The sequence below is a fragment of the Dreissena polymorpha genome, chromosome 13, assembly GCF_020536995.1.
Source record: "Dreissena polymorpha isolate Duluth1 chromosome 13, UMN_Dpol_1.0, whole genome shotgun sequence".
Lineage (NCBI taxonomy): Eukaryota > Metazoa > Mollusca > Bivalvia > Myida > Dreissenidae > Dreissena > Dreissena polymorpha.
The window spans coordinates 3,192,033-3,211,684 of NC_068367.1; the positions used below are offsets into that span (position 1 = coordinate 3,192,033).

The window sequence follows — 19,652 nt, forward strand, 5'->3', positions numbered from 1 at the left end:
ATTGCTGCAAAATTGTTGAAGAAATGGCTGTTCAAAGATATGCACCGTATTTTCGGGTCATTGTGGGTAACAGTTGAATACCTTGTTATAAGTATATATATATCATAGCTACACGTTAACCACCTGTACTACTAATTATGTTTAAACATGTTACCTTCTATATGGCGCACATGGCATTTTGGCCAGGAAAATTATCAAGATAACCACCTACTCTTGATGAATTTATTGGTATTGTGTTAAGTCTTGATTAAGCGACATAAATATAAGTTTGCCATCAAATTGATATTTTTGAAAAGCACTGGAATGCGACTAAAAAAGGAAAAACCGAAAATGCGTGAAACGCATAACAGGTATACATTTTTACTAACCTCAATGAAGATAACTTAGAGGATATTGTTTATAAAGTTTTAATCACGCTCCAAAGTTTAAGATAATATCTGAGTTGGCAACTTTCCAGTAAATTGCAAAAAGAAAATATCTATAAATATCTCTACCGCACACTGGATACTCAACGCTATTTATAACTATTGAAGTACTTTCAGTTTCGAAAATAATGCTTTAGAGATGTGTGTGGATTACACATGAAAGATGTGTAAGATCTAATATATCTCTAAAGTATTCGATCAATTATCGATCGTTGTATGCTGATCAATTATCTTTTGCAATGTACCGCGCCTGCTAGAATTTACAAAATGTACGCACTAGTTTTGTTTTCGAGGGTTTTTACGGATTAGCTGTTTCTTTAAAAGGTACAAATATACTTTACAAAATGTACGCATCACTAGTTTTGTTTTAAAGATGTTTTTGGAATTTGCTGTTTCTTGTAAAAGGTGCATATGATATGGAGATAGCGCACATATAAGTTTGTAAAAGTCTATTTGGGAAACGTGTCTCTTAAACAATCCATGGCATGTAAGTTGATATTGTTGTATTTGTAAGTTAATCTTATGCGTATATTTAATGCCTCACATGTTGTTATCTGTCATAAAAATATATCATTTGTATAACAGCAATACACTTTAAGTTCACGTTAAACTTCTTAAGCGAAATTTCAAAACAGCGATGCATAGTTAAATATTTTGTTAAATATTTATTTGTCAAAGTTACGTTTTTTGTTCAATAATTGACTGCTTTTGTAATCTAGATGATACGAAACTATTTCTGGCTGCCGTTTGTGGAGCCGTCTACCTTACTACTTCGGAGCCTTATACTTGTTACGGCGATATATGCAATGTGTAGGTTATACATGTTTACTGTTTACACGATTGTATTCTTGATTTGAAAAACGCAACGTCTTTTGTGCAATCAATTTAAAACAACAATTTTGAACATTAAGATCATATATTGACTTTCGATGTGATATAATATTAAGAAACATGTGTATTATAAGTTAAGTTAGGCGTTGAATTGTTATGTGCTGCAATTAAACAGCTTAATATATAAACATGTCCTCGTGGTAATTTTATATGCACTTATCATTCGGAACATAATATCACTTTTAATTATGTACTAATGCATTGTTCTTCTCCTCATTTGATTGCAGTTCTGGAAAATATCAGTACTGTGATGTGACGTACAAACTCTGTCGATATTGTGCTGACGTGCAGGATGACTGCTTTACAAGACTTCAATCTTACAACTGCACAAGCTATTGCTATGGTAGCTACGTGTAACATTCTCTTATTTATATACCATTCTTAAAAGACAATCTTTATATATATCATATCGTAATTCAGTTAGTTTATCAAGTTATAAATTGCACGACATATGAGATGTTTTGTTCCATATTTTTTAAGCTAGTATTTTCAAATGTGTTATTGTATATTTATCGAAAGAGTTAATACGACTATTTGAAAATATTGCTCTAAATGTAGACAGAAGGAAAAAAAACACGACAATGTTGCCTTGTGTATCGTATCTATTAAATGGTAAACATTAAGTGCGTCTTTCCATTTTATGTATTTGCAGAGCGACGTAGAAACCAAGATCTTGAAAGATCACGTGGTATGTCTACACAAATAATGGTATCCTCAAAAACAAAAATTCTCCAGAGTGTTGTGTTTAAAATTATTGCAGTCATATACTTTTTAAAAAAGCCAGATGAAAACCGGGTTGTAAAATTTGTAGCTTTTGTGGCGACAACTTGCACAGCAGTCATAGAGTTGGTATCTAGCAAACTAGTTACTAAATTGTAATCCGGACACGGATGCGTTAATGGCTGTGATAAATAACACAGACAGATAGACGGACGGACGGAGGGACAGACAGACAGACACACAGACAGACAGACAGACAGACAAACAGACAGACAGACAGGCAGGAAGGCAGGCAGACAGACAGACAGACAGACAGACAGTTTATTCAGACTTATATACAAGTACATCGTATTCATACTCAAATAATTTTCTGTCACGTAATTAAGTATAACGACATAACATTACCTTACATAAAAATAAAATATAGTTATTTTAGAATACAAATATGAATACACACAATCAATTGCATGAATACGTAAATTGTATCGGGCGGTTATGTACAACAGCATTATTTAGAATCGAATTTCTTATAACAAAAGCTTCTTTCATATATTTACATACATTTGAAATAACTGATTTGTAACGTGAAGCTAATAACATGTGGAATTTATATAAAGTTGGGTTCATATAAAATATACGGCTATTTTTTTTCTTATATCATTGTAAGAACTGCATATACACATAAAGTGGTATTCGTTTTCTAAATCGAAGCCATTACTACATTAACAATAACGCTCAATTCGTGGTATTTTATTCTGAGCGTATCTGCCAGTTTGGATTCTCAACGGGTGTGCAGAGACTCTTAATCTAACAAAAAGTAGGCGTACACGTCTAGGAAGCAAGTCATCATATTCTTCATAATCCAGTGAAGTTTTAAAACTTTATACATATCCAATACATAACTTTTATTCATTGTTCATACCACTCTTGTTTATAATTGTCAACAAGCCTGCATTTGAAATCCCTAATAAAACTATTAACATGCACAACGTTCGGATTTTCAAATACATAACCAAATCCATAATTATTAAACATGTTCTTAACATTTGAGACCCAATTTGTATAACCTTTATTAAAAGCAATTAAAGATTGTTTTTAGACAATTTGCATTATAATATTTTAATTATTTAGAGTTTTTAACCATTACTTTAGAATTTTAACAACACAAGACAAAACAAATATTTATTCAGACTCTCACAGTGTGCATCATCTAAACACTAGATATTTCACATACAATTATGTCACAGAGATAAACATAGTAATAATATAAACATAAGCAGCATCGTATACGGTTTCGAAAATACTAGGTAAAGTACTTGTTATATATGAAGGATAACTATTTGAAGTTAAGTAACAACAGAAATTTGGCTAACGTAATAGTTAAAATTTATTCGTTTAATCAATTGTTGGTATTCATAAACAGAAGGCCTAGTATAATAACATTTCTTTAGGTAGTTTCTTCTAATATCAACGTAACAAACCTGTTAACATACAATGGATATCTACCTTACTCATATGATCATAAACAGCAGCATAGCATGTCTTTATTAAAACCTGTAACAATCGTTTGCAAAAATTTTAATGCATACGTTCAATATCATCACACAATTATCAATTATTGAACATTTTGAAACACATGAATCTAAACGCGATAAAATGTCATTAACAATATATTATAATGATTTATTATAATGTACTATGTGGTAATTGACCAGTGCTGTTTAATCCCATTGAAGAATTTTAATAAGATTTACATTAAACATATATTTACTCACAGTTTCGGACTGTACGGTTCCCCACGTACCAGAGAATGGACGCTATGATGTCAAATCATCCCAGGTGCCTTTTGGTTTCAAGTTAAATGTCATTTGTGACGATGGCTACACATTAAGTGTATCTGAGCCAATGAGATGTGGCAATTTCTCGACGTGGTTCGGACTCAAGCCTCTCTGTCAAGGTACTGTACTCGAATTGTATAAATCGTGTGTCGTTGAGTTACGTACTTTATTTACATAATATATTCATTGTTTTGTTTCACCTCTCATTATATGCTTCAGTCAGTAAAACTGTCTCTAGATTCAGGATAATCATTTTGAACCCACATTTTCGAAGCAGCAATAACGCAAAAATAAAAAATATATAAAAAATTGTTATGTGCATTCATGACCTATGATTTGTTTTATAAGTGTAATCGAACTTATTATGACTAATAGCACCATTGTTTATTTTGAATGAAGGTGCGTCGCAGGACATGTCAACAGTTTGGAAAAGTATGTTGATAGCGTTTGGCTTGTTGTTAGGCGTATCCGTGATGGTGAACATCATTGTTGGAGTTTGTCGCTTTCTCAAATAACTTGACTCGGACCACCATTTAACGGTATCGGGTGACCTTGACCAGCGTTGTCTGGTTTCAAACGATCAGGAACCTGACCGAGAGAGATGTAAAACTGTGCATATAACGGTCAACACGCCACTGTTGTAAGATAAAATGCATACAATGTCAATACGGAAAATTGAATATGGTCGCTTTTTACCCGATGAACCTCGTGCAAAAAGTAGAGTGTTGTGAAAGATATATGAAGGAATAGTGGATAATCATTTAAAACAAAAACTGAGGAGGAGAAAGTTAGTTAATTGTGATGACAAAAGAGGAAAATGACGTTCTCCTCCCTATAAAGACGGATGGTCGGTTCAAAGACCATTTTATTTCCACACGATGTCTGAAGAATGCTAAGACCCAACTTGGAAATCAAAACAGATGTCTAAGGATGTTGAGGTCAACAGTTCATAGGGCCTTGTAAAATGATATTTAATAGGAACAATAGTCATTTTCAATTTCGTAAAAAAAACTTACACATATCAAAAGAAGACGTTTAAGTCTGATAAAACACCATATACATCATTTATATATTATTCGATAGATAATGGTACTGACAGCACAACAAAATGAGTTCTACTATCTAAATGAAATTCTGTCAGACAGAGTACTTACAAACAAAACCTTACATACATTATTTACAGATGTCAGTTTGTATGTGAATTGAGATTGCGTACTATGATAACTAACTAGTACATGTAATTGGAACTTTGCCAGGTAGAAATAATCATATCTATGGAAAGAGGCAAAGTCATTCTGTGAATTATTATGGTGAAACAAATCTCGTAAAAGCGAATATGCTATCCAAATATATTTTAGTAAATGTGAATAGCTTTAAATGTGCATTTATAATACGTGTTTATGATTTTACATAAATATATGTTGTTATAGTGCATACTGTTATAGTTTGCTGCATGATGTGCGGACGTCTCAAGCCAGCCAATCAGGCCGGTATGCACAATCTCAAGCACGCGGACAGCATAAAAAATGTTATCTGCACTTTATTGAAACTTTAAATTACACATGTTGGCTTCTACTTAGGTGAACGAACTGTTAACATCCGTTTCAAATGCACAAACATCTATACCTTACGGAAATAATTATTAACGTGTTTATAATTGCTTATTTTAACTATGGAAATGTTGTGTATTAATGTTATATACATTGTAAAAGTTGTCAATCTATAACATGCTTCATCTGTGACCTCTTTAAGTGTCATGAACTGTTACTAATGAGTAATAGATCTACATTATTTCAGGAAACAAGATATGCATTAAAACGGAATTAAATTGAAAAAGTACGCACATACAGTGATTTTATTATGTTTGATTGAACTTTTACACTAACAAAAACACTATTGACAACTTTCTTTTTATACACATGGTTTGAATAATTTAAATTATTTATGGTGCTTCCATGATTACCAAGAGACTTGTAATAATGTGTTCTTATTCTTGTGAAGTATTAATATCTAAGCAAAAAACACATGTTATTGATTTATCCCTGTATTTGTATATTGATTTAAAAAAATCTTTACTTATTTTATCGCCATGAACATAAATAAAACAATGTTTATTTTTGTGTTTTGATATTCATTAATAAATCAGCCGTGTTCGCCTTAAATTGTGAAATATTGCATCTTTTATTTTCTATATGTTCAACATACATTAAGGTTTCTGAAAATGTCAAATAGATCTAACTCAATTTCGGCCATGAACTCCGTTTGGACTAAAAGTCTCCGAACAGGCCACATATATTGCCATACTAAAATTGTCAACACAAAATGCTTTCACCGCATATATACATAGAATATTTGATTTTATTATACCTCACTTTTATTGACAATGCTAAACTCCCATAGGCCATCGTGACACAGAAATACTTTCAGACCAGCGGGAAAAAATTTACTGTCCAAAAAATACTGTTGCCCGCTACCTTAGCAATCATATGCGGAATTGTAAAAAATTATACTGTCCCATTCGCGCATGCGCAGTACGCAGTTTTGCATTTCCGTTGTATTTGGATAATTAAAATATCGATTGCAGCTGAAACTGTGCTGTAGAGTAGATTAATGCCATTAGTTAAGCTTCGACAGGAGTCATAAAAAAATTCAATTTAGTATAAACGACACGCTTACCTCAATGGCAACTTTAATCCAATGCAAATAACAATAAGGTTACAACGATATACACTTCCAGTGTCTGTTCTTAAGGTGTAATGCATGACAAACACACACATCGAAATACGTTTACTTTTGGATTCGTTCGATGCTTCAAACAAATATTTTACTGTTAAAAAACCACCACGTTTATTAATGTCCCAAAATGTTTCGTCACCGAAATGACGTCACACGAGTACGTCATAAATTGCGATATCAAGTGATGAAAACAAAATACGGAAAGCTGGTTCGGTAATATATTTTTAAAGAAATAATTTACGACTAAGAAAATTGATGGGATGAATCGATTACTAGGTCGGTGCCGAATAAAGCGAAGTTCATTTTGATCGGCCCGAAAATCTTAACCACTCAACATATTAATGGTTGTTCAAGGCTGAAATTAAATACAATTATTGAATATTAACATTGTTCATGGTTCATATAAAGTGTTCCTGTTTGAATAGTTTGTTCAGTATAATACAATAAATTTATATTACATGTCTGACAGGGTGACAGTAAATTTGTCAACTTTCGGAAAAATACTGTCAACCGAGGCGAAGCCAAGGTTGACAGTATTTCCTCAAGTTGACAAATTTACTGTCACCCTGTCAGACATGTAATATTTATATACTTTCAGTATGGGACGCTTGAAATTACCTAAAAAGCAATTAAAAGCGTATAAGTTTTGCGTTGCTAAGGCGCGTCGCGCAATTTTAGGCGCCTTTTGCGCCTTATATACAGAGTCGCGACGAAAATTATTTAATCGGATATATTAAAATGCAAACAATACCACATTTTTGGATTCTCCGTAAAAAAAGTAGGATTAAAAACTCCGTTTTATAACAGTTATTAATTTAAAACGATATCAAAACCAACCTGCTTGCTATCACATCTGTCTAATTAATGAAAATCCAGTTTGATCACGGTATACTATCTGACCAATATCGTGATCTCACGTGATCTCACGTAACTAAACAGTATAATGATATGCAGAACGACACTACATACGTACACGAACAAAAAAGTATTTTTTTAAGTAATGGCTGTCGTCTACCACGATTTAAGTAGCATATGCAGGGATTCAGACGATTTAATTTTTGGTTAAGAAATTTAAATGTTATTGGCTATTTAAGGGAACTTTGTTATACGTGTATCTAGGTATAAGGATATATCCGAGCAAAGCCTCGTTAAATGGAAGAATTTTACCAGAGAAGTTTGTCTGTGCGTACTAGATAAATATAGCGAGCAAATAGGTAGCCCAGGTCGGCTCAAACATTAATTCCTTTAATAAAGAAATATATATAACCAGGTACGCATATTAGGGTTATTCTCATTTAAAAGTTAAAAACTCTTGAAAATTTTAGAACGAAGAAACCGGCGCCTGTACAAACCTTGAAATAACTCTTAGTCTGCATATATGCATCCAAATAATGGTGCTTCTTTCATTAAACTATTGTTCTAAACGATTATTTATCTAATTATACGTGTTACCTGATATGATTGACTGGACTTGAAAGAAGTTTGAGTACATTACATTACTACAAATATATTAAAAATATATGTCTAAATATCATTTGGTCAGTACGGGCCAATGAAAACCGACTATCATATATGTCATCAGTTTCGTCTATTTGGAGCACACAATATTGTAGCCAACATATGATACGGTTAAGTTTTGTCTGTGTGCACAGCACAATGCCAGTACACAGGATTACACTCCCAAGGAGTTTTTAGTTGAAAAGGACTAGGCTGTTAAAATGAACACTTTTTTTATTAAGTCAATCAAATAAAGATGTGTATGCATGTTTATTGTAGCACTATCAGTTTTTGCAGTTCATCACTATTTAACGTGGGGCATCATTATTGTATCAATCGCGTCGCTCAGTGCTGCGATTGTTCCAACCAAAAGTGTCATCTGTGTTAGAATTTCCTGAGTACTGTTTTCTTAATGTATACAACTGTTCATTTTTTTGTTATGTTAAAATATTTTGTATGTTTCATAATTGTTATAAAATCACTATGTAATACACATAAAATTAAAGCTAACATAGCGTCCGTTGCATTTGTGCCGAAGTGATTTAGAAATATAACATTTCAGAATATATCATTGACGTATATTGATTTGTGTTCATATTCATAATGAGTATTTGGCAAAGTAAATGTGTCAAAAATACTTAACGAAAATGATATGCCCTTTACATGTATTAGAGTTTGCATTGTTAAGACTATACTTTATCAATACTTTACTAGCCATCCGGGGAAATATATATGATTTTCTGGAAACAATGTGCTTTTATGTGTGTTTCAATGTTAAAATATTAAATACATTTTAATTAATATTTATTTATGTGTATGTAACAGGTCTATAAAATTAGTGTTTTGTAACCAATTTCTTGTATGTAAGGTGGTGTATCGGTTGTGACTAGTTAGACACGCAGAAGTTCCGGTTTATAATACTTGGTTTTACGTTTTGAGATTGACGGTTCAAATATCAATTGGAATCTTGCATGTTTTATGACATCTTTGTGCCAGGTATGGTGATCTTTGTTTAAAGGTATCTGTCCCTGTGTATTTCCTGCATTTATGGCCCAACTCGCTTCTATTTTCTTCTTTCCTTTTTGATAAAACTCTTGGGCTGTCAATAACTTTTACATTGGTTGTTGCACATCACTTTCACCTTGAAATATTAATATTACAGCAGTCACAGTGCTAACCTCCCCCAAGGCTGAGAGAGACCAGGTCGAGAGTAGCTTATACTCCGTAAGTAAGATGTGCAGTTTGTCAAAGTAACGATGTATAAACACTATTGTTATTGTCACTGTGTTGTTTTCAGGATACCTATGTTTTAAGATAATTAATGTTATCTTAATATGCCATTTGTATGTTAATATGTTGATTGGAACCACCACACAGCATACCATTATGTTTTAAAGATGAATATGAGTTTGATGTGTATGTATAATTATTGAGTACTATGGTTACCACGGTAACCATCTATAATTTGTAACCTTATTATTAAATATGCGTATTGATAATTTGTATATTTTCAGGACGGTCAGTTACAGATCAGTTTCAACGCTTGTATATTTATTATAAATCCACTCAATAAACTTGTAACTGTCAGTGCCTTTGTTGGGATTCTGCCCCCACATTTTGGAGCTGCCAGTGTTACATGTATCTCCTGTGCTTTGTTGTAGCACCACTGCAACCAAGTAAGCAAGTAATATTATTCTAGAAGTTTTGCTTTTGGCTTATGTTGTTATGAACGTATTTCTCGCGGTCAGAAATCACTTCAGGAAAAGTTAAACAACTAAAAATGAATGTTACGGGTAAGTGTGCTTCACTATTTGTAGTCCTTTTAGCTTTCCTTGACTTAAATTATATCCAAATTGAAACTTCGTTAACTATGATATTTGACATCCGGACCATGAAAAAAGTATGACAAGCATCAAGCAATATTAATGACATTTTCCATATATAAGAACTATTTAATTATCTGTGTTTGAAATATTGATTATTATTAAATAATCATACACATGTTCAAGTGAAGTAACAAAACAAAACAAAAAATAAATGGTATTATAATATTTGTATCGAAACCTAGTAGATGGCGTGAACTGATAAATATTTCTCTGTGAATTCCAATATATTCATATTTAAATTGCTGCCCAAATGCACATAATGATGTTTTGTAAATAACATTAATTTTATATAATGCTAAATGATGAAGAAGTACACATCTCTAGCATTTTCCATTGTTATCCCCACGCTTTTTGAAAAGCGTGGGGATATTGTGGTTATCTCCGCCGTCTGTCCGTCCGTCCTGGACACTATCTACTCATACACTATAAGCATTAGAACCTTGAAACCTACACACATGGTAGCTATGAGCATATGTGCGACCCTGCACTTTTTGGAATTTTGATCTGACCCCTGGGTCAAAAGTTATAGGGGTTGGGGTGGGGCCAGGTCAGAGATTTTCACTCATTGTTTTAGTTATTTTACATTAACTTCTTCATTTCTACACCGATTTACTTCAAATTGATACTGAACATCTCTTATGACAATACGGTCAATCTCAACTATGCATGGTCCCATTACCAACCCTGGGGCGCCCCGCCCACATAGACCACGCCCACCCAAAATTGCCTTTTACTATAACTTCTTCATTTCTACACAGATTTACTTCAAATTGATACTGATCATCTCTTATGACAATACGGTCAATCTCAACTATGTATGGCCCCATTACCAACCCTGGGGCGCCCCCGCCCACATAGACCACGCCCACCCAAAATTGTCTTTTACTATAACTTCTTCATTTCTACACCGATTTACTTTAAAATGATACTTAACATCTCTTATGACAATACGGTCAGTCTCAACTATGCATGGCCCCATTACCAACCCTAGGGCGCCCTCGCCCACATAGACCACGCTCACCCAAAATTGCCTTTCACTATAAATTCTTCATTTCTACACCGATTTACTTCAAATTGATACTGAACATATCTTATGACAATATGGTCAATCTCAACTATGCATGGCCCCATTATCAACCCTGGGGCGCCCCCTGGGTCAAACATGCGGCGTGGGGATACGCGTCAGCCTCTGCCGCGCCATTTCTAGTTTATGTTTTATGTTAAGATATATATACTGTCTTGTATGAAAAGGCAATAAGTCACTCGTGTGTAAGAAATAACTAGCGTTCTTTAATCAGAATTTCTCTCCAGATATTTTTTGGAGTTTCACTATTCTTTAAAACACAACCTTACTTGCACTTCAATTTATGTCATATAAACGCATGCTTTTTCTGACTTACAATAAATACAATTGATAACACGTCTAATCACTTACCGATAACTAAATTGATTTATTAGGTGCAATATATATATACATGGGTTATTTATATCGACTTTGTCATACTTTCTTACTAATCGTGGTTTCACCCCGTCTCTTGATACACATTTAAATAAGGATCATTAAAATAGCGATTGCAGTCTGGCTATATGCGTTGTACTTATTTTAACAATCGAATAATCACAATTCATATTTCAGGTAGTGCTTGTTAAGTACAAACACGCGTGTGCAAAAACAAACAAAACAACTCTTAATAGTGACGATAAACACCACTACGAGGCTAAACTAGCAGGAATGATTGCGAAGATTGGTATGTACTATATTGAATAATGTAATATTGTTTAACAATTATATTGTACAATGAAATGCATATGTACATTACGCTTGTATGAACTTTATATGTTCATTTTATTGGTAATAAATACATTTAGATTATGGAAGTGTAATGCTATCTAACAGTGATTGCGATTTATAAACTGTGTTTGACAACACTGATATTTGGAGAACTATATTTACCAGTGGTTTAGTATTGAGATGATTGGATAATCGATTTCTGATATACAATAACACATGCGTAGAAATTACTTCATATATTTATATAAGGAAAATCCAAATTGATACGAACTATCTACTTTAATTTTCCGTTATTCAACATTCACCTTTCGATTTCAAATGTATCATTTACGTAAATAAGCTTGTTTCTAGTTTTTAAAAACGATGGATTGACATTCTGTATTTTCAAAAAATTTAAACTAGTTCTATTTAAAGAGCCTACTTTCAGTTTCCGGTATTCAACTTTTGTTTTCGATTTCGTCATTTCCAAAATAAGCTTTCTTTATGAGTAACGCCTCAACGAAATAGTGTGTATATTTAGAGTGTGTATATCGTTATGTCACCTATTTTTGCAGTGTACTTTCGATTTCACATCGCGAAATTTATTACCGAATATACTGAAAATATGAAAACTAAACAACTTTTTTCAAGTAATGTAATATATCAGTCGCTATACTATAAACAATATAAACTAATAATTGTAAAAAAAACACGGTATTTAAGAATTGTCTTTTTTTCGTTAATCTTGTTGACGGTTCCTTTAAAATTGACTATGTACTAAATAGCTTTACATGTAAAATAAAGTACATACAACAGACGTATAGTACAGCAATGATCATTTCGCATATTTCTGCAATAGCTTTCTCGCGTGAAAGACGCGCGACCATGCAAAATGTGTATGGAATGGAAAATACATATTACGTTATTGTGTCCGTATTTGCGTCTTTGATTAATCGTTATGAAGTATTGAAGGACGCATCAATCGTAAAAAGCGTACTTGATATATGTATTTCCTGAATAAACACTTACAATTAGCGTTTTTAAGATATGTGCTTACTTTTTCAGGAACAACAATCTGTTTAACGGTCGCCGTATTGATGTCCATTTTGAAAGCATCTGAATACTCAGATCCGTTCTCGTGCTATGCTGACATTTGCAATGTGTGAGTAACATGCATTTACGAATGTTGAGTGATTTGCCATGTTATTATTATGCCTCCCCATCCCCTTTAAAAAACGGTTGGAGTCTAACTGCCTGTCTCTGTTCGTCTCTATTTTGTCCGCTGTTTATTAAGAATTATCCCCATCAATTACTTTTCCATAAATTGATGGAATCGAATATAGCTTTGCTCATATGGAGATCGTCATAATACGATAAATCGTGGGTAATACCTGCCTCTCTATCTCAAAGATCAAGATCACGTTTAGAATCAGCTTACATATTGATCTAAAAGCTTCGCAATATATTAATGAATTTTGCACCTATTTGGCACTAATGCAAATCATCACGAACAATCATGTCGCGTGAAAAATACGTCTCCCATTTGTTGCGTCACTTTAAGATCTTATAACAGGGATTGCACTGCAGAACAACTAATACTCTTGTCCATCTAGTGTTTTTGTTTAAGACTATTGCCTTTTTATGTTCTAACTTATTTTTGTCGGAACATATATTAAATACCAAAGGGGGTATACATTTTAAACGAATATTACAATCTCATTCAATGGAGCTACACTGCATAATATATAACTATTGCTTCGATATTGAATAGCAATTTCTATTTTTTCAATTACATTCATGGTATGTAGCATATCTTGAAATATCAATATTGGATTAAATAGGTTGCTAGTTCATGTTGCGTGGATAAGCCGTGCAAAAGAAATATAAATATTGTTTCGATATATTTAGAGTAATTGTTTTAATGTTCCATTTAAATTTTGCTTAGAAAATATATTGAAAACTATGTTGGGTATGAACATCAAACACATGTACGTATATCTAATTAAAGGGGTGTTTTCCGCAAGGGTATTATAGTTCTGGCTTCCACATTTTGAGATATATGTTTTTTTGTTAATGTATTGTACTTTTATTTCGAATAGATGCAAACTATGCAAGGCATGCGTTTGAAAGTTACGACTGAGGTTCACATAAACCAGAATTCTTGCTTTCATAATGTCACAGTAAAGCCAATCTGAATAACAATGATGAATATTTGTCCCTGGGATACATCGACTACATTGGTATCAAGGCGGGACTAAAGAATGATACGCGCATTGTTAGGGAAAATATAACCCCCTCTGAAATGAAGACTGTTGCATTCACGTCAGTGACATTTCTAGTTAATGTACCACCCCACACCCCTACCTAACGATAATTCACATTGTGGCAATATGGTTTATTATGTTACACGCCTTGCTATTTTTGATGTTATATTGGATTACAATTACATATTTGGATGTTTCTCTGACTGATACATATGTATATATGACACAACTTGAATTAAAATGTGAAGGCATTGTTACAATTTATACATACGTAAACTTAACATACAGAAATTAAGTAACATAGACGAACACATATTCCAGAAATATTGGTTATTGGATATTCCACTGAACACAAAAAAAAACGCATACAAATTAAATAAATGTACATAGACAATCCATCTGACCGTTCGTCTCTATCTGTCTTATGTTTCCGTTCATATTTCTTTATTTCTGTATTTATTAGTAAGGCCGAGGCGCAGTTTTGTGACGTTGTCGCTAGGAAATGTCGTCAGTGTAGCGATGTCAGAGACGACTGTTTTACTCGACTTCAGACATTAAACTGCACACAGTTCTGTTATGGTAATAGTATATCTCTAAACATGATGAATGAAGATTCAGAGGGGGGGGCGAAATAGAATATGACTATTTTTACGCGTCCGGCTGTTTTGTCCAGTCATACAGCCGTCCTATCAGAGCAACACCGTGTAAAACTTTATATTAAACTATTCAGCATTATGGTAACGTCTTTGAAAAAACATAGGTTTTCGTTATCGGTTTCAGTCTCGATAAGTCAAGACACTGTCTTGAAATAAATACGACAATAAGATGTTAATTTATATTATATCTAAAACCAAGCTTGTTATTAATAGTATGAACAGAAAAGTGTATGCAAATGTGTACTGAACGGATTGAATAATATTACTTATGTCTTCCCAGCAATTCAGGGCTCTTACTTTTCAATTTCAGATGTTAGATTTAACTCTGACAGAGAGAAGATTCGTGGTAATATTTTATATTATTTATTATACATAGAATTATTATTTGGTACCCAATTGTATCATTCAGATATTTTTACTTCTGTTCTCAATGAAAAAATTGTATAAAAGTATTTCTTGTATTTTAACGGGATTACATATTAAAATAAACACTTTTTTAATAAAACTAGCATTATGTTACGGAGAAAGTTATGAAATGCAATACAAACAATGTGTATCATGTATGTTGAAAAAGGACATGCCTTGAAAACCGAAGTAAATAAACATCAGTATAATATTTAGTGATTCACTTTTCCATGCATGAGTTATCAATCTCATTTATAAACGATTTTTACATTCTTGTATTTTCAATTTATTTCCATTTATGTTGTACAAACAACGAATTGAAATTCAGTTGCGGGATGTGATGTTCCATCGACGCCAAGAAACGGTCACTATCAAGTCAACACGGCACGGCGGGTAGCATACAATACAACGTTAGATGTTAACTGCGACATTGGGTATGCCCTTGTTCAAACTGAGGCTTTGAAATGCAGCAATTATTCAATGTGGAGTGGATCAAAACCTAAATGCGAAGGTAGAGCGGTAATCATTCCGTCAGTTGCAATCTAACTACGAGTAAATATTTTTGTTAAAGTTTGTTATATGCTTTAATGAATTGTAAACTCAACCTTCTATATTTGTTACTGATATATAATATGTTAGATTTCACTTTTTGTTTTCTAGTAGACATTTAAATAACATACTTTGATTCTGAAATGCAATTCATTATATGCATAGACACATCTCTATTATCTACATAAAATATTGAATGCGATACTAAGGCAATACGTACAACTTTTGGAAATGTTAATATACTTAATTTATTCGACCAACCATCAGTACAAACAGTAAATGCATTCAACAAAAGCATGCATATCAAACCGTTCAGTTGTAGGATGTCCTATTCCGAATCCACCAGAACACGGAAGATATACGGTCAACCTTAGTCATATACCTATAAATGGCACGCTAGAGTTCATCTGTGATTTGGACTATACACCCGGTAACAACATGCCATTACAATGTGGCCATAATTCGCAATGGAGTGCACAACAACCTGTGTGTATTAGTAAAGGTTCGTATAATGATCTTAGTTATGAATTTCTGCAATTAATTCTTACTTGAAAACCGTACTGCATGCTTACTTTTGTATTGTATGAATATACCATGAAAAAGTTGTTTTATATAGAACTTTAATAAGGGCAAAAATAATGTGCAGAAAGAATCGCAATATTTTAAACTTTAAACAACCCGAATACATCGAGATACAGCCCTCGAGTTAATAGTTAAGGTTACCAAACAATATCTTTTGACCGAACAGCTAGTGTGTAAAACATACAATTGTTTTTTGTCACAATGTTTCAGGTTCATTGAACACCTTAACACTGTCCTTAGTGATGGGTGTATTTTTAATTTTGTCTGTGGCTGTGAACATATTGTTGTTTATAAAGATCAAACGATATAAAGGAAGAACTGAAAAAAACCACGGTGTAAACAAAACTGTTGAAGGAAACCCGTGCATACAAAAAAGTAAGTCGGTGTAGTATACGATAATACATTTTGTTTAAGTACACGAATGAAAAGTCAACATGCGGTCTTCAGGAAACTGCCGTTTTTATTTCGATGACAGCTGATGTCGGCATTTATCGTAGAATGTATTCGAGTATATACGGCTAAATTCGGCACAGTTCGGGAAATTTTATTGTATTCTACAAGTATCGTTCTTGATTGAAGATTATATGTTTTTTTTAATGATTCTTTAAATAAGAAAATAAATTCGAAAATGATATATGACAAGAAAACCAAACTCAATAATTTAAAACATCTGAACTGCGTAACGTCTATAGTAAATACCATTATCACATAATACTGCTAATAAACGTATGGATGTGTATTTGTGCGATAACAAAACGCAGTTTTATTTCCTTCTACGAATGTTTATATTGTTATGACTTATGGAGTACTGATGATTCTTCATAGAGTAAACGATAATGTATTTTAACTATTGCAGTATATAGCTTCGAACATGTCGTTAATGTTGAGGAATATACTTTTATGTCAATTGTAACTAATTATGACATAACTAAGAAACGTTTTTGCTTACTCTACCTAATATATATATCTTATTCGAGTGCGTCCTTTTTGTGTCTGTGAGAAAAGCATATGTGCATATTTTCATTAGAGGCGTGGCTAATACTTATATTGTTCTTGTATTGTGTGATTGCAAGTGTTTATTAAGTTGTCAAACACCAAGGTCTAATTTTGCAATATTGAGATATTGCCATTACTTTAAATAACCCAGGGTTCAAAGAGTTTATTACCAAAAAGAGAGCCGGTAAAAGATTACTCAAAATTTAATAACTTTATTATACGATCAACGTTCATTACATATATTTCAATAATTTAAACGTTCAAGACATTGTTAATTAATAAATAATTTAGGTGTTTTTTATGGATAGATTACCTTATACTATGTTTTTCCACAAATTTTACTCATGCATGTTCGTATTGCCCGGTAAATGTTAAAAAAAATAATAAATGAACAAATTAATTAACAGCGTCACGAAATAATAAAAACTTTAAAATGCACACGTATAGCTAACCACCAGTATATTCATATGTTATATGATGTCGAGTACACTGTAGCACATCTAGTTTTTTCAGACGCGTTTACAAGATTAACCATACCTTGTAATCAACTGTCTAAGTCAAACTGATCAAAAGGATCAAAGTGAATAACGGTGAAAGGTGGATTACTTAAGACAGTATCCTTTTTAAAACGGTCTGAAACAATCCGCTGCTGCGATACCTTTGAATTTTCAATGAGAGCGAACGACAAAATCTGGATTACATACTAATATGATTGAGTTAAACCAAATTATTTTTTAATTTTAAGATGATTTACAATTGCTTCGAAAAGGCATACAGGAAAACTATCTTGTTTTTATGCGCTCATGTTTGACACTTTATTTTGCGTTGTTGAATATAATGATTAACGGTAAAATGATCAGTTTGCTTTTGCCTACAGAAAAATTCTTACTTCAAACTGTACCAATCACTTATCAAATTTTAGATCCACTAGACAACGGGAACACAGAACGTAAAATACTAGACCAGTCAAATGAACACACCGATAGCATCAACGATGTCTCTGAGTCCCTGATACCAGTCCATGCCTCGAGTTCGCGATTTGAATCGGACTATCCCTACCAATCTAAAGAGGACACACACGCTCGATCGGACAGCCCGATTGTGACTCAACCTGAGCTAGGAGACACAGGGGAAGATGTTAAGATTGCTCACAATCATGGGGAATTTCACCCTTTGGACATTGAGTTAAATAGGCGGTTGTTTTGAGATGGCAGATATTGACCTAAATCATGTATTTATTTGAAAGCAGTTGAAGATGATCGTGATGTACCTTTATAGCGATAATACACGTCTTCGAGGGCATGGTCATCTGCGCGCGCTCGAAAAATCCGTTCCTGCACGAGTGCGCAGAACGAGGGCAGGTACGGATTTTGAGAGCGCCCTCAGATGATCATGTCCGAGAAAATGTGTATTTTCGCTATTATTGCATAAACAAATCACACATACTCAAATAAATTAAAATAACATTGAAAACAATATGTCTTGTCATTCGACATCGACAACATAATTCGATTATTTCAATACAGTTCAAGGTTGTGTTTTACATATGCCTCACTCGGTCATCGTCCGAAATGACGATCCTTTACCTTCGGATAGGCAGTTTTCGATTTAAAATGTGTTTTAAACAGTGGATTAATGCAAAGTTAAAATGCAGCCGCGCAAAAAAAGAAATGAGGAATTATTTTGGAATTTACAGCAGGAGCGTTGAAGGTACATAAACACATTTACATCACAGTCTTTTGAAATTGTTGAGTAAATAACCTTAACTTCATTGAAATAAAGCTGTTGTCAAGAGAGTGCAGATGGTATAATTTGAAAAGTGGATTGAAATAGTCATTGCCATTATCCCTGCATGCATGAGGAAACTGGTGCTTATTCAGTTCCCCATTTATGCTTGGAAAGTCGTCGAAGGCTGGAGAAGGGAAGTAACTGCGCGTGCACCAGATTATGGACATGAAAAACAAATAACAGGACTTGAACGGCACGTGAATCGCCTTGTTAATAAACGATTTCTCCAGTTCAAGCCCTCCTTTGGTCAAGTTTCTGCACCCCGCCAGAGGGCATTATAGATAGAGTTTATGCAATATTATAGTTTGAAACCGTGTTTAAAATATGCATATACATCACACTAATGCAGTTTAACGTAATTTCTCAAAATGAACTACTAATCAATACAAATACAAACTGTTGACATAAATTGCATTCACGAGTTCATACTTTATTTGCGTTCCAAAAGAAATAGCAGCTTTTGTTTATTTAGGTTATACTGGCTGTGTGTTCACAAGTCGATTTCTAAAAAAAGTAGCAAGCGGCTAATAAACTTGAAAATATAAGTTATAAGTTAATAAAATAAGTTTGATACGTTCAACGATGTTTTGTCATTATTTAATAACAATACACAATTTAACATACAACTCTCAAAAACGGAAATATTAT

At 33.1% G+C, this 19,652-nt stretch overlaps 2 protein-coding genes across 6 annotated transcripts; both read left to right on the forward strand.

The window, feature by feature from the left end:
* The first annotated feature begins 534 nt into the window (after positions 1-534).
* LOC127856483 (uncharacterized) lies at positions 535-5,977 on the forward strand. Of its 3 annotated transcripts, none has more exons than XR_008038062.1 (6): positions 535-749; positions 1,145-1,235; positions 1,544-1,659; positions 1,969-2,004; positions 3,814-3,993; positions 4,274-5,975. XR_008038062.1 is itself a non-coding variant. In XM_052392699.1 (6 exons), exons 1-6 carry the CDS (start codon positions 906-908, stop codon positions 4,387-4,389), a joined length of 546 nt encoding a protein of 181 aa, XP_052248659.1. In that variant the 5' UTR covers positions 761-905; the 3' UTR covers positions 4,390-5,975. The 3 variants fall into 3 exon arrangements, 2 of the variants coding, with proteins under 2 accessions (XP_052248659.1, XP_052248660.1); XM_052392699.1 differs by lacking the exon at positions 535-749 and adding an exon at positions 761-912; XM_052392700.1 differs by lacking the exons at positions 535-749; positions 1,969-2,004 and adding an exon at positions 761-912 and having other exon boundaries at positions 4,274-5,977.
* Positions 5,978-8,929: 2,952 nt separating this feature from the next.
* LOC127856110 (E-selectin-like) lies at positions 8,930-19,584 on the forward strand. Of its 3 annotated transcripts, XM_052392099.1 has the most exons (11): positions 8,930-9,103; positions 9,270-9,331; positions 9,622-9,783; positions 11,630-11,741; positions 12,830-12,926; positions 14,492-14,607; positions 14,995-15,030; positions 15,418-15,600; positions 15,955-16,140; positions 16,431-16,595; positions 18,139-19,584. In XM_052392099.1, the coding sequence occupies exons 4-11, from the start codon at positions 11,726-11,728 to the stop codon at positions 18,420-18,422; spliced, it is 1,083 nt and encodes a 360-aa protein (XP_052248059.1). In that variant the 5' UTR covers positions 8,930-9,103; positions 9,270-9,331; positions 9,622-9,783; positions 11,630-11,725; the 3' UTR covers positions 18,423-19,584. The 3 variants fall into 3 exon arrangements, with proteins under 3 accessions (XP_052248059.1, XP_052248060.1, XP_052248061.1); XM_052392100.1 differs by lacking the exon at positions 16,431-16,595; XM_052392101.1 differs by lacking the exons at positions 8,930-9,103; positions 9,270-9,331; positions 9,622-9,783; positions 11,630-11,741; positions 14,492-14,607.
* The last annotated feature ends 68 nt before the right edge of the window (positions 19,585-19,652 follow it).

Excerpts from the sequence above, each read along its gene's own strand:
- LOC127856483 (XM_052392699.1), top strand. Across the intron at positions 1,660-1,968 it reads CTGCACAAGCTATTGCTATG|AGCGACGTAGAAACCAAGAT; the intron begins GTAGCTACGTGT and ends ATGTATTTGCAG. Across the intron at positions 2,005-3,813 it reads AGATCTTGAAAGATCACGTG|TTTCGGACTGTACGGTTCCC; the intron begins GTATGTCTACAC and ends ATTTACTCACAG.
- LOC127856110 (XM_052392099.1), top strand. Across the intron at positions 12,927-14,491 it reads TATGCTGACATTTGCAATGT|TAAGGCCGAGGCGCAGTTTT; the intron begins GTGAGTAACATG and ends TGTATTTATTAG. Across the intron at positions 15,031-15,417 it reads TGACAGAGAGAAGATTCGTG|TTGCGGGATGTGATGTTCCA; the intron begins GTAATATTTTAT and ends ATTGAAATTCAG.